Source organism: Apium graveolens, chromosome 5 (genome assembly GCF_009905375.1).
Source record: "Apium graveolens cultivar Ventura chromosome 5, ASM990537v1, whole genome shotgun sequence".
Classification (NCBI taxonomy): domain Eukaryota; kingdom Viridiplantae; phylum Streptophyta; class Magnoliopsida; order Apiales; family Apiaceae; genus Apium; species Apium graveolens.
This window is the reverse complement of record NC_133651.1, coordinates 126,371,468-126,383,329: the sequence shown is the minus strand read 5'-3', so window position 1 is coordinate 126,383,329 and position 11,862 is coordinate 126,371,468. Positions and strand designations below refer to the sequence as shown.

The following is an 11,862-nucleotide window of genomic DNA, read 5'->3' as shown; positions in this document are numbered from 1 at the left end:
TAAGGAAAAGAATAAGAAATTACGTTTGATTGTGTATGTAATTACAAAATTATTTTGATATTTTCATAATATGTATGATAAATTATTTTAGTTTATGCACTGTTTTGCACCCACTTTTATACTAGTTTTGTCTTAAAACATCAAATACATATAAACGTTTATTTAGAATATTTACATATTACATAAATTTATAATAAATTATATTTTTTATGAGAAGTATATAAATTAATACTTTGGAAGTCCGAATATATCAATGGAAATATAAGTCAAAGATAGTAATTTTCTACTCTTCAATTGAACCATAAAAAGGAAGAAAAATATTAGATAACTCGAATCCATACAAATTTCTCAAATGACGTGTGAATTATTGAAGAATTTTAGAATAAAAATAAATTTTGACTTACGTAGCGTGACCCAAAAAAAGAATTCATTTACCTTTTCACACAAAAATGAAAGATAAAATCGAAACCAAAAATTAAATCATAATCGAATAAAATTAATAAAATTGACAAAATATTTGGGATAAAAAATCCTAACCGGAATCGAAACAAAAAAAATACAGTAGCAACATTATGAAAACCAAAATGAGAGAGTAGATAATTGGGAGGTTGGGTCCTATTTTTTTTTACCAACAAAATTTTTTTGGACAAACCCTCAAACTGACAACTACAACCTGAATGTGAAAGAAAAACCGATCTAAACAAATAGCCGTTTTGTTTTCAGATTACTTAATAGATAGAATATAAATATTTTTGATAATAAAAATGATTACAAAAGTTTCTTGAGCAATTCAGTCGACATCACTATCACTGAAAATAGTAGAATCACATTTGACATGCGCACATAAAAAACCGGTGATAGACCAGTATTCATATCCATCAGTTGCACCAACTGAGGTCGGGGTACAGATGTCCCATATATTGAACAATTCTTTGTTGTGCGAGGTGAGCTCTCGCGATAAGTACCACAATTCCAGATTTGAAGCGGGTTGCCCAGATCTCCCAATACACCGTATAAATCATTTTTAATGCAACATGACAACGAATCAAAAACGCAATAAGACATATACCCAAAGATTGGGGACAATCAACAACCCAAAAAGATGGGTACGGTAACAAGATCACACCCAAAATGATTTAGTTCTCGATTTTATTGAAAACTATTATAATAGAAATTAAAGATTTAGAAATGGAGGAAATAGGATGAGAGGATGGATGAGACAGATTTGAATTTGATGGAAGGAGCAGATGGTAAGGATGAATGAAAGTTATGAATAACGGCAGAGTCTCGCTAGGGTTTTGGGATGTTGGGTCCTACTTGATTGCTCGTAGTTGTCTCGTAGTGTAATGACTTAACGTTTACTATTCAATTAATTATACAATGCACATACACACTCAACTACCGCATGGACTCTTCAACACCCCACCTTACTACTATCATCAAACCAAACAGAATCTACTTCACCCCCTTTTTACATCGCCGACAATTCGCTTTAATTTCGCATCACGCATCTTAATCCCCCCAATTAACACAACACACTCCCTATACTTACACTTCACACTATCTATATATATATATATATTTCCTTGTCACATTCAACGTTTTTGTAGTTAGTCAACTCGATGGTGTTCTTGGTTTTGGTTGGTTGAGTTGGAGAGATCTTTTTTTTTGGGATTATTATTCTCTTTTTGATGATGGGGTTGTTTAGTTTTCGTCAAAATCATAGCTTGGCTGTGCTTATGCTGTTCACTTGTTTGATGTATCACAATTTGAATTTGTGTTGCTCACTTAATCAAGAAGGTATTGTGCTTCTATGTATGTTTGTGCATTCACATGTGAGTTTAGTTGAAGGAGTGTAAAGTGTTCGTTTTGTTTCAGGTTTGGCTTTGTTGAAATTTAAGGAGAGAGTGGTGAGTGATCCATTTGGGGCTTTGTTGAATTGGACTGAAAAAGTTGGAGTTGTTGATCCGTGTTTGTGGTTCGGTGTTGAGTGTGCAAATGGAAATGTTGTGGCTCTGTAAGTATTTTTTTTATCCTGATTGCTGAATTTTGGTTTGATATGGTTTTACTGTGAATGTTTGCTGCATCTATTTGAGATCGGTGCTTTTTTTTTACAAGCTTAATTATTCATGTTATTGATGAGGAGATCCTTACGAAAGTTAATTTTTTCATTGGATGAGCTTATATAATCTGCTAATCTTAGTAATTAATATTGCTAGAGGGTATCACATTGTATACAAAATGTATATGCACATGAAGATCTTTAAACATCTTGTCTTACTATCAAAATTTTAGTTATGTTTGAGGTTCCTATAAAAGTCTAGATTATGGCTTTCTTTTTAATTGTTTAAGTCGTTTGAAATTTTTAGGAACCTGAAGAATCTTCGTCTTGGAGGAACAATAGCTCCTGATCTCTAGAACTTATTTCATCTAAAGTCAATGTAAGGGGATAAATAAGTACATTCGTGATTAGGATGCTTGACATTTCACGCTTATGTGAGATGGAATTGATTAGTACTTCTATTAAAAAAGTTAATAAATTTTATCCTCATTTCTTCACAGTATTCTATGCAACAATTTGTTTTCGGGAATTATTCCCAAAGAGATTAGAGAGCTCAAGAAGTTGGAGGTTCTAGATCTGGGGCACAATAGTTTTAGCGGAGCACTTCCGTCTGACCTCAATAGTAATCTACAACTGTCAGTTCTGTAAGTCAAGATACCTAAATGGCTACAGCTTAACAGACTGCAATCTGCATGGCTTCGCATTAAAGCTCACTTTACCTTATTTCTTAATTATCGCAGTTTACTGGACAATAATAAGTTTACTGTTAGCATACCCTCTAAAATTGATGAGATAAAGCTGCTTTCTGAAGTTCAAAGAAATGAGAACCTGCTGTCAATTGGAAGACTGGCCTCATGGTATCGCGGTGCTCTGCCTTTAAATGCGTGCTTTCTGTCTTAATATTGTATTTTTACATCATAACATATTTGCATCAGAACAATAATCTGGATCTCGGTGTTTACATGTAGCCTATAGAACAGATGAAGTATAGTTGATATTATACTGAGCTGGTTGTAATCTGCCTAAATGATAATTGAAGAAAATTGCATCCATATATTTGAAAATTTTATTTCTTGTAACAATTAGTATTTCTGAACTTTGTTCTTGATCAAACATTCAATCAGCACCTACCATGTAACCAGGATATTTTATTTGTATTTGAAGCCTTCTAATAGTTGATTAGCTGCTTTAATTGGTTTCAGGTCAACTGCCATGGATAGACACATTACTCAAAGAAGGCTGCTAGCCTCTCAGCCGATTTTTTTCAGGTTGTTCAAACAGTCATCGTCATTAGAGTCTTCGCCGCCTTCATAGTCACCCTCCCCGTTGCTCTCTCCTTTATCTTCCCCGTCACCATCTCCTGCACCTGCAGCTGTTACAGATACAAGACCGACTTTTCCTAGTGTATCTGCATCTCCGCCTTCAGTTGTAGAATCAGAAGATTCCCCTGCTAAAAGCCGAACTATGTCACACGGTAGTTCAAGTTCCAATCGGCCCAGATTCTTAATACTATTTGCAGTTGTCGGCGGTTCTGCATCTTTAATCCTTTTGGCTATTGTAATATATTTTTGTCGAAGCAAAGTATCTGTTGTCAAACCTTGGGCCACTGGATTAAGTGGCCACCTGCAGAAAGCATTTGTAACTGGTAATTACTATTACTTTGAATTACCAAGTATGCAATTGTATAAAGATCTACTAATAGGCGTGCTACTCGATTGTCCCTCTATATTAGGCCTTGTATATTTACTTGCGCCTGCTTTTGAAATTTTGTTGTTACATCTTAGGTGTGCCAAAGCTTAAAAGGTCGGAGCTTAACGCAACTTGTGAAGATTTCAGCAATGTAATTGGTTCTTCCTCAATGGGAACAGTGTATAAAGGAACACTGTCCAGTGGTGTTGAAATAGCTGTGACATCTCTTTTAGTAGCATCTACCAAGAATTGGCCAAAGAATTTGGAATCACAGTTCAGGAAGAAAGTAAGTGCAGTACTAGTTCCGAGTAAATAAATAAGTGTCTCACTCCATGTTTCTAAATCTTGTGGTTCACTTTTTTGTTATTTCAGGTCGCTCAACTATCGAAAGTAAATCACAAGAATTTTGTTAACCTTATTGGATATTGTGAGGAAGAGGAGCCCTTTACAAGAATGATGGTTTTTGAGTATGCTCCTAATGGGACCTTATTCGAGCACTTGCACAGTAAGTATTACAACTGCTTCCTAGATGTCGTGCTGTTAAAGTTATATACTTGAACTATTTCCCTTCTTCTCTGTATTTATTTCCCACACACATTTGTACTTGAAAATAAATGGTTTAATTAACTAGATCTTGTTGGTCCTGCAGTAAGCGAAGCCGAGCACTTGGACTGGGGGATGCGGATGAGGATTGCAATGGGTATGGCATACTGTCTTGACCATATGCACCAACTAAAGCCACCAATAGTTCACAGAAATTTAAACTCTTCAGCTGTAAATCTCAGTGAAGATTATGCAGCGAAAATATCCGATTTTGGTCTGTGGACGAAATCTGCTACAGCAACCGTGATGCAATCAAATCGAGAATCAAACGTGTATAGCTTCGGTGTAATATTGTTTAAACTGATAACTGGTAAGCTCCCTTATGTAGTAAACAGTTTATCACTCGAGGACTGGGCCTCAGATTATTTAAGAGGACAACAATCACTTGGAGAAATAGTGAATCCAATTTTGACTGACTTCAACGCGGAGCAGCTTGAAAAGTTTGATGAATTAATAAAATGGTGCTGCCGTCCCAACCCAAAACAAAGACCTACAATGCGGGAAGTCACTGTACGACTCAAAGAGATAACATGAATAGGTAATGATGGAGCTGTTCCAAAGCTTTCACCACTTTGGTGGGCGGAGCTAGAGATAATGTCCAACGAAGCAATTTAATGGATGAAGTCGATACCGTAAGTGACAAATATAACCCTTTTTTTGCCATGTCCTGGTAACTGGTTTGGTTTCCGTTAGAGATGGGCTCTGTACATATTCTTGAAGATAGGAATATACTGCTATTCGAAATTTAGCAATGACGAAGGAAAGCAAAGTAAATAATATAAATTTTCAAGGATTTGGGGTAGCCTAGCGGCCACAACGTTATGTTTTTGAATTTTACCCCACAAAAAAGAAACCAAGAACTATCACATACTCCACTTTATGTTTTTGTGTATATATTTCCCACTTCCCATCATCTTGTGGCCCTGTTGTGGTATTTTTGTTTGAAGTATAATCATCTTGAGGGCGTTTGGATTGTTAAATGAAAATGAAATTGAAAATAGGGATCCCACGGGTCATGCAAGAGATGAATTATACGGTTTCAGGAAAACGTAATCAAATATGCTAGGAGTTTAGTTTAGTAAGTTGGGTGATGATAGTCTAAAACAAATATAAGTTGAGTCTTGACATGGAAATGGATATGATTTGTGTCTGCTGGCAGATGCATTGTTATGGAGGATATTGACCTGACACGAATCCCATTCAGCTATCAACATAATTTATTTAGACAAACTTTAAAATGACACTGCCATGATTTTTGATTAAGCTGAGATAGTCTACAATGATGTGACATGATTAAAATCAACATGACCCGTTTAGTTAGTAGCTCCCACGTTAATGACATAGTTTGACCAGGTTCCCCCTGTAGTGCTAGCGAATATATAGTACCAGGTCTTTCATTTAACAACCCAATCTTAGTGTATATACTCTTTTTCTCCTTGGATAACATGGCAAGAATGATCCAACTAGCCTTTCTTGCCACACTCCTGGTCTCCGCCCCCTTCCCATTCATATCAGCAGCTTCTAAACAAATCCTAAACGAATCATCAGTGGTCAACGTAATTGTGGAGGGAATGGTGTACTGCCAGAGCTGTAACAAGTTCGGATCATGGTCTCTTACTGGAAGCCAGCCTATTTCTGGAGCACAAGTTAGTGTAATCTGCGAAAGCTACAAGAACCGTGTCAGTTATCATAAGACATTTCAAACAGATACACAAGGCTATTTCTATGCTGAGCTAGATGGATATAAGATGAATCACATGTTCTTGGATCATCCTCTTCAGTCCTGCTTTGTAAAACTTGTTTCATCACCTACTGAAAGCTGCAACATCCTCACAAATGTTAATTATGGAATCAATGGCGCCACCCTTGGTTTCCAAAATAAGAGGCTGCTTTCTGAGAATAAGCATGAAACTCTGATTTATGCTGCCGCTCCACTGGCTTTCCGCCCGCCTCAATGCACCTAACTCTGGACCATTTTTTAAGTAGCATTTCACTTTATTTGAATTATTAACTTTGTTAATTTTCCTTTACTCATGGATCACAGTGACATTACAAGTTAAATAGATACGAGGACAAAATCAACATCCACGATAACCACTTTTTTTTTCATGAATAATCATTTAAACATTATTAATTTCCTCCTATTAATATAATTGCTAGTGATTCGAATATTATTGAGATGACAGCTCCCATTTTCTTTATATTTTGTTTGTTATTGTCGTGGTGACATCTCTCATTTTTCTTTTTTTTTAATGTTCCAAATTCCTAATCATTTATTTATTAACAAGACAAACAATTACAGTTTAATCTCGATAAAATAATAATTAATAAAATAATAATTTTGTTAAAATAAAATTGTTCTCCGATTCCACTATAATATATACACGATATATTTTTATTCTTGATAAAATAATAAACTCGTTAAAATAATATTTTTTCGATTCCGGCCGTATTACTTTAAAAATAAAAATATTTTTAACTGTATAAACTTACTAGAGCTGTAACATTTTACTGTTAAAAAGAAATATATTTACTATCAGGTCAAAAGATTTTAAATTGCCTGCAGAAATATTAAAAAAAAAGTTAAAAAAATATAAGGGCGTATTTATGAAAATAAAATTTACAAAAGATCACAAATCCCAATTTCCCCTAGCTTCCCAAAAAACAGATACAGATATAGAAGCTACACTACCCACAACTACTATTCTTCTATTCCGGCGAATAATGTCACTCTCCGGCGAAGAATCAGAGGAGGAGCACCACAATCCGTCATTAGAAATCGACGACGAAGATGACGATGAAGAAGAATATTACGACGATGACGAAGAAGACGACGATGATGACGAAACACTCCCCGACGAATCATTCACACAGTCCAGAACGGAGACTCTGTTCCGGAAAATCTACTCCTCGAATGCTCCGTTACGAGTTAACAAAATTGTAATTAACGGCAATTGTAAAACTAATGAGTCGTTGATCAAATTGGAATTCAAAGCCCTGGAAACTGCAACTTCACTCCAGGAATTGTATAAGGCGGCTAGTGTTGCCAAGGATCGGATGAGGCAGCTTGAATTGTTTGATTCGGTTAATATTACTTTCGATTCAGGTCCGGCCGAGTTGAGTGGAACTACTGATGTCATTGTGGATGTTGTTGAGGATCCCAAACGGCTTTCCTGTGATTTCCGACGTTTCTCCGAGCCTGAGGTACATGCTTTCGAATAACCTGTGAATTAATTTTGACGAAATTGATTGCTGATTTTAAGAGGGAACACTTTATGTAATCAGTAATAGATGAATAACAGTAAATTTAATAGATGAATAACAATAAAGTTAAGCTTGGTAGTTAGTATTAATTACCGATCAGCATTAGGTTTTTTTCCCTTTAACTGTAGGATAATAATAGTATTCAGAATTATAGTATTCAGATATTTCCAAATAAGTCTTTGGTTGCTATCAATAGTTCGAAGCGTATTTGGAGCATCCATTTACTTTAAATTTGATCAAAGGCGTTAGTCGGTACACTACATCGTAGTTTTGTTGAGGACTAGTTATTATTGCTAAGAAATAATGCTTATGGTTATGGCCGTATGAAACTAAAAATAAATGATCTTCTTAGAGCTGATATGTGGTATTGGGGCCTAATTTATGCTTGTGTATGTAAGTTGGCTTGTAATGATGTAATGCTCATCTGTATCTTTATTCACTTGAACTGGTAATCACATGCTCAGTTTTTGTTTACTGTCTATCTGGCATACAGAATTACAATTGTTTTATAGAAAAGGCTTAGACTAGTGTACAGCTGAGGTTCACGTTATAAGGATCTTTTAAGAGGCAAGTGGAAACTACCTCGGTATTTCTTTTGTTATTAAATATTAGTAATCAGAGTGTTTGCATTGTGAATTGTGAAAATGTTTAACCTAAAAACTATAAGGTCTGGACTCTGGACATTTTATAGGCGAGGAAAACCAATATCTCTTAGATATGAGTGGTTCACAAGTAATTAACACTAATAATAAGCCATGGAAGCGATATCGTTGCAGATCTTGCTAACTTTGTCAATCTTGGTAATTTTCGTATGTATTTAAAAATACCCCCTCCCTCCATATGTGTCCTGAATTGACTAAATTTGGACGTTACATAATCTTGTTATTGGCCTTAAGTCCATCCTTATGATTAAAAAACAGTTTGGTAACCCTTGTCTGCAATATATATATCAAATACTTTTGCAGGCTAAATCATGGCTGCCACTTGAAGGATCACTGAAGCTGAGAAACTTGTTTGGGTATGGGGATCTTTGGGATGGTTCCCTGACTTATGGTTGTGACCAAATGCCAGAGGTTTCTGCTGGTCTATTTCTACCCAGATTCATAGGATTATTTACTCCTTTAAAGGCTAGAGTATCCCTGCTTTCCCAAGATTCCCTAAAGTTCTCTTCTTTCAAGGAGCAATCAGTAGGCCTATCTCTTGGCCTTTTATCTAATAATAATCACGATTTGGCATGCAATTTCTCTTTGCATGGCTTAATAGATCCGTCAGAAATGTCATCTGCATCAGTAAGAAGGCAGCTCGAACGTGGTTTGAACTCTTCTTTGAGGTACACATTAAAAGTTGACAAGAGAAATTCACCTTCGCGGCCAACCCGAGGGTTTGCTTTTGTATCTGCTTCTCAATTTGGTGGCATTGTTCCTGATTACAAGAGGTCACGTTATTTCCGCCAGGTTCATTTACATCGCAACTCTTCTATTGATATACAGTGTACTTGGTCAATTATCCGCTTCAAAATATAAATGACCATGGCTTGAGTAACTTTTTTCAAGTCAGTCCAGAAGTTTTGTATGACTTTCTTATCCTATTTTTTAATTCTTATTTTACTGATTTTTGCTATTTATGATACTAATAGAACTTATGGTACCTGTAATAGTCTAATCATCGGTCTGGTTTAGCCTTAGAATATGAGGAATGGTATCAAGGCAGTTGAGTCCGTGTACTACCTTATAGAAGGGATTTCTTCCTAAAGGGTGACTTAAATTTCTGTTAGTTTAATAGTCGGTCGTCGTGGCTAAAGCTAAAGCATGGTTATAAATTATCATGATGGGTAGGACAATCTGGGGGAAATACTACTAAGATCTGTACTTACGAATTTAGAAATCTGAATTCAGCTGTCTGTTATATATGTCGATTTTCCTATACTAAAAATTATAGATCAGCTTTTAATTATGTTTAATCTTGCCAGGATTGTATTAGTTATTCCTGTTATTCAATATCTTAAAAGTTACTATGATTGTTCATATGTATGTTGCAGCTGTTATGCTTAGGTACTTGCATTTTGATGTATTTTTACTGTTAACTTCTCTGCATGAATTGTAATATCTAATTGTCGCTTCCCTGCAGGAGTTTGATCTTCGATGTGCTGTTCCTCTGGGTTTTTACAATGCTGCACTCAACTTTGGAATTGCTAGCGGTGTTCTTTTTTCTCCGGGAAATGGATTTCTTAATTCACCTTCGTATTTGCCTGATAGATATTACTTAGGTGGCAATTCTTCCCCAGTTTGCTCTTTTGGAGGCCCAGCATCTTTGTTGGCTTTCAAGTCGAGGGGGCTGGGCTCTACAGGGCCAAAGACGGAGGCGAGGGCTGATGATGGAACTATTGAAAATTCTTCTGGAAGAGATTATCTCGGAGCTGACCTGGCATTTACCGCCTTTGCTGACTTTTCTTTTGATCTACCCCTGCGATTTTTCAGGGAGAAAGGTATATACGGGCATGCATTTGCTCGTGCTGGGAGCCTTAATAAAGTGACAGAGCAAGCATTTCGAGATATGACTTCTAAAAAATTCCTCAAATTATTCCAAAACTCTGTAGGATTAGGAATTATTGTACCAACTAGACTATTCCGCATGGAGGTTAGTCACTATCTTGCAATATATATATATATCATAACTTTTTTTCTATATTTTATCCTCAATTCTGATTTTTGAATATTTCCTACTGTCACTTAAAAATTTGGTACAGTCCTTCTAATACCATCTTGAGCATGTCAATAGGGCATGAGATATTTTGATTTGGTGTATAAGTTTGTGAATCAGTTGTGTTCTGTGGTAACTCATTTGTGTTCATAATCAGATAGCCTGCACATACTGGTGATAAAGTAAAATATAGAAATAGTTGTGCTAAAAAGGGTGAAACGTGCTTATAAGTTGTATATATATGTAAATTTTGAATGTTTACAACGTAAGAAAGAGTGTACTGTGGATCGCTGTCTCTAATAGAAACCTGTGCAGATTGAGTCTGTTTACTAGAAAAGAAAGTCAGGTGTTTATCTCAGTCTGTACAGAGTGCTACGAAGCACTTATGTGTCAGGATTCGATGATATGCCACATACTTCATGGTGCTGGAGAAAAAATTAATGTCTTGTTACATAAAATTTTAGTTGCGAATCTGACGACGCTAAGAACTTGAAGATACACTCTGACTTCAACTGGTTTCAGAGTTGGTCTTGTACTGCTGTTTAGCTAGTAAAAAAGTTTCATTATGTTAAGTTTGTTCATTTGCACGAGTATGCACTCTTCTCTTCCGTGAAAAAAAAAGACTCTCTGGCCTTTCTTTTCTGTTCATGATTTTTGTAACTGAATTTGTTTTGGTTTAAACTGTAACAGGTCAACTATTGCCAAATACTGAAAAAGCACGAAAATGATCCAGTGAAAGCTGGTCTGCAGTTCAGCTTCTCTTCACCATTGTAACCTTTTTTTATGTTCAAATGTTGGGTTGGCACTCAAGCAGGAGAATTTATTGTGCTGATCAGCCTGATCTTGTATGTATGGCGGCTCTCATGTTTTAAATACTGAATGTATTCCGAAATTATGAATACAGAGGGTAACAAGATCTTTTTAACACATTGAAATGTGCAGTACCTATGTAGCTCAAAAATAGGGTTTAAAGCCAGATTGTTGTTTTAACAACTGTATTTTGTAAAAAATAACATGACCATTGTGTTTTTAGATATTTTTCCAGGCTAAAACAACAATGTTTGATTATTCAAATGCTTCTTTGTATTTTACGAGTTTATCATCTGTCATTCTAGGTACTGGGTTCGATCCTTGCTCACCCGAGAATTTATGAGAACAGATACTTTGTAAGACTATAAGCCATATTTGTAAAAAAAAAAGTTGGTGGGGAAAATTGGATATGTACATCCTTGTGAGCCTTCCTATCATAAATATACGACACGAAATGATACTAAAAAAATATGAGTTTTAATTTTTGGTACACGAAACACGAATGTACATGAACACGAAATTACATGATAGATTTAGTGTCGGATATGAGTTTTAATTTAAGTATACGAAAGTACACGAAATTATAAGAGATAAATATATTTATAAATTAATATATATAACACATGCATATATATATGTATATAAAATAAATATAATATAAATATTTACAAGTTTTTATAGAATACTGTGTAAATATATATACATATATATATATATTTATAGGAGCTACTCTA

General features: G+C 35.3%; 2 protein-coding genes and 1 pseudogene across 2 annotated transcripts; all 3 read left to right on the top strand.

The window, feature by feature from the left end:
* Positions 1-1,372: 1,372 nt before the first annotated feature.
* On the top strand, positions 1,373-6,442 carry LOC141724468 (putative inactive receptor-like protein kinase At3g56050; annotated as a pseudogene).
* LOC141660369 (pistil-specific extensin-like protein) lies at positions 5,800-6,318 on the top strand. The gene has a single exon (XM_074467348.1). It carries the CDS (start codon positions 5,800-5,802, stop codon positions 6,316-6,318), a length of 519 nt encoding a protein of 172 aa, XP_074323449.1.
* A 542-nt stretch (positions 6,443-6,984) lies between the features above and the next one.
* LOC141724467 (uncharacterized) lies at positions 6,985-11,404 on the top strand. Its single transcript, XM_074526625.1, has 4 exons — positions 6,985-7,558; positions 8,584-9,072; positions 9,746-10,255; positions 11,009-11,404. The coding sequence occupies exons 1-4, from the start codon at positions 7,079-7,081 to the stop codon at positions 11,090-11,092; spliced, it is 1,563 nt and encodes a 520-aa protein (XP_074382726.1). The 5' UTR covers positions 6,985-7,078; the 3' UTR covers positions 11,093-11,404.
* Positions 11,405-11,862: the final 458 nt, after the last annotated feature.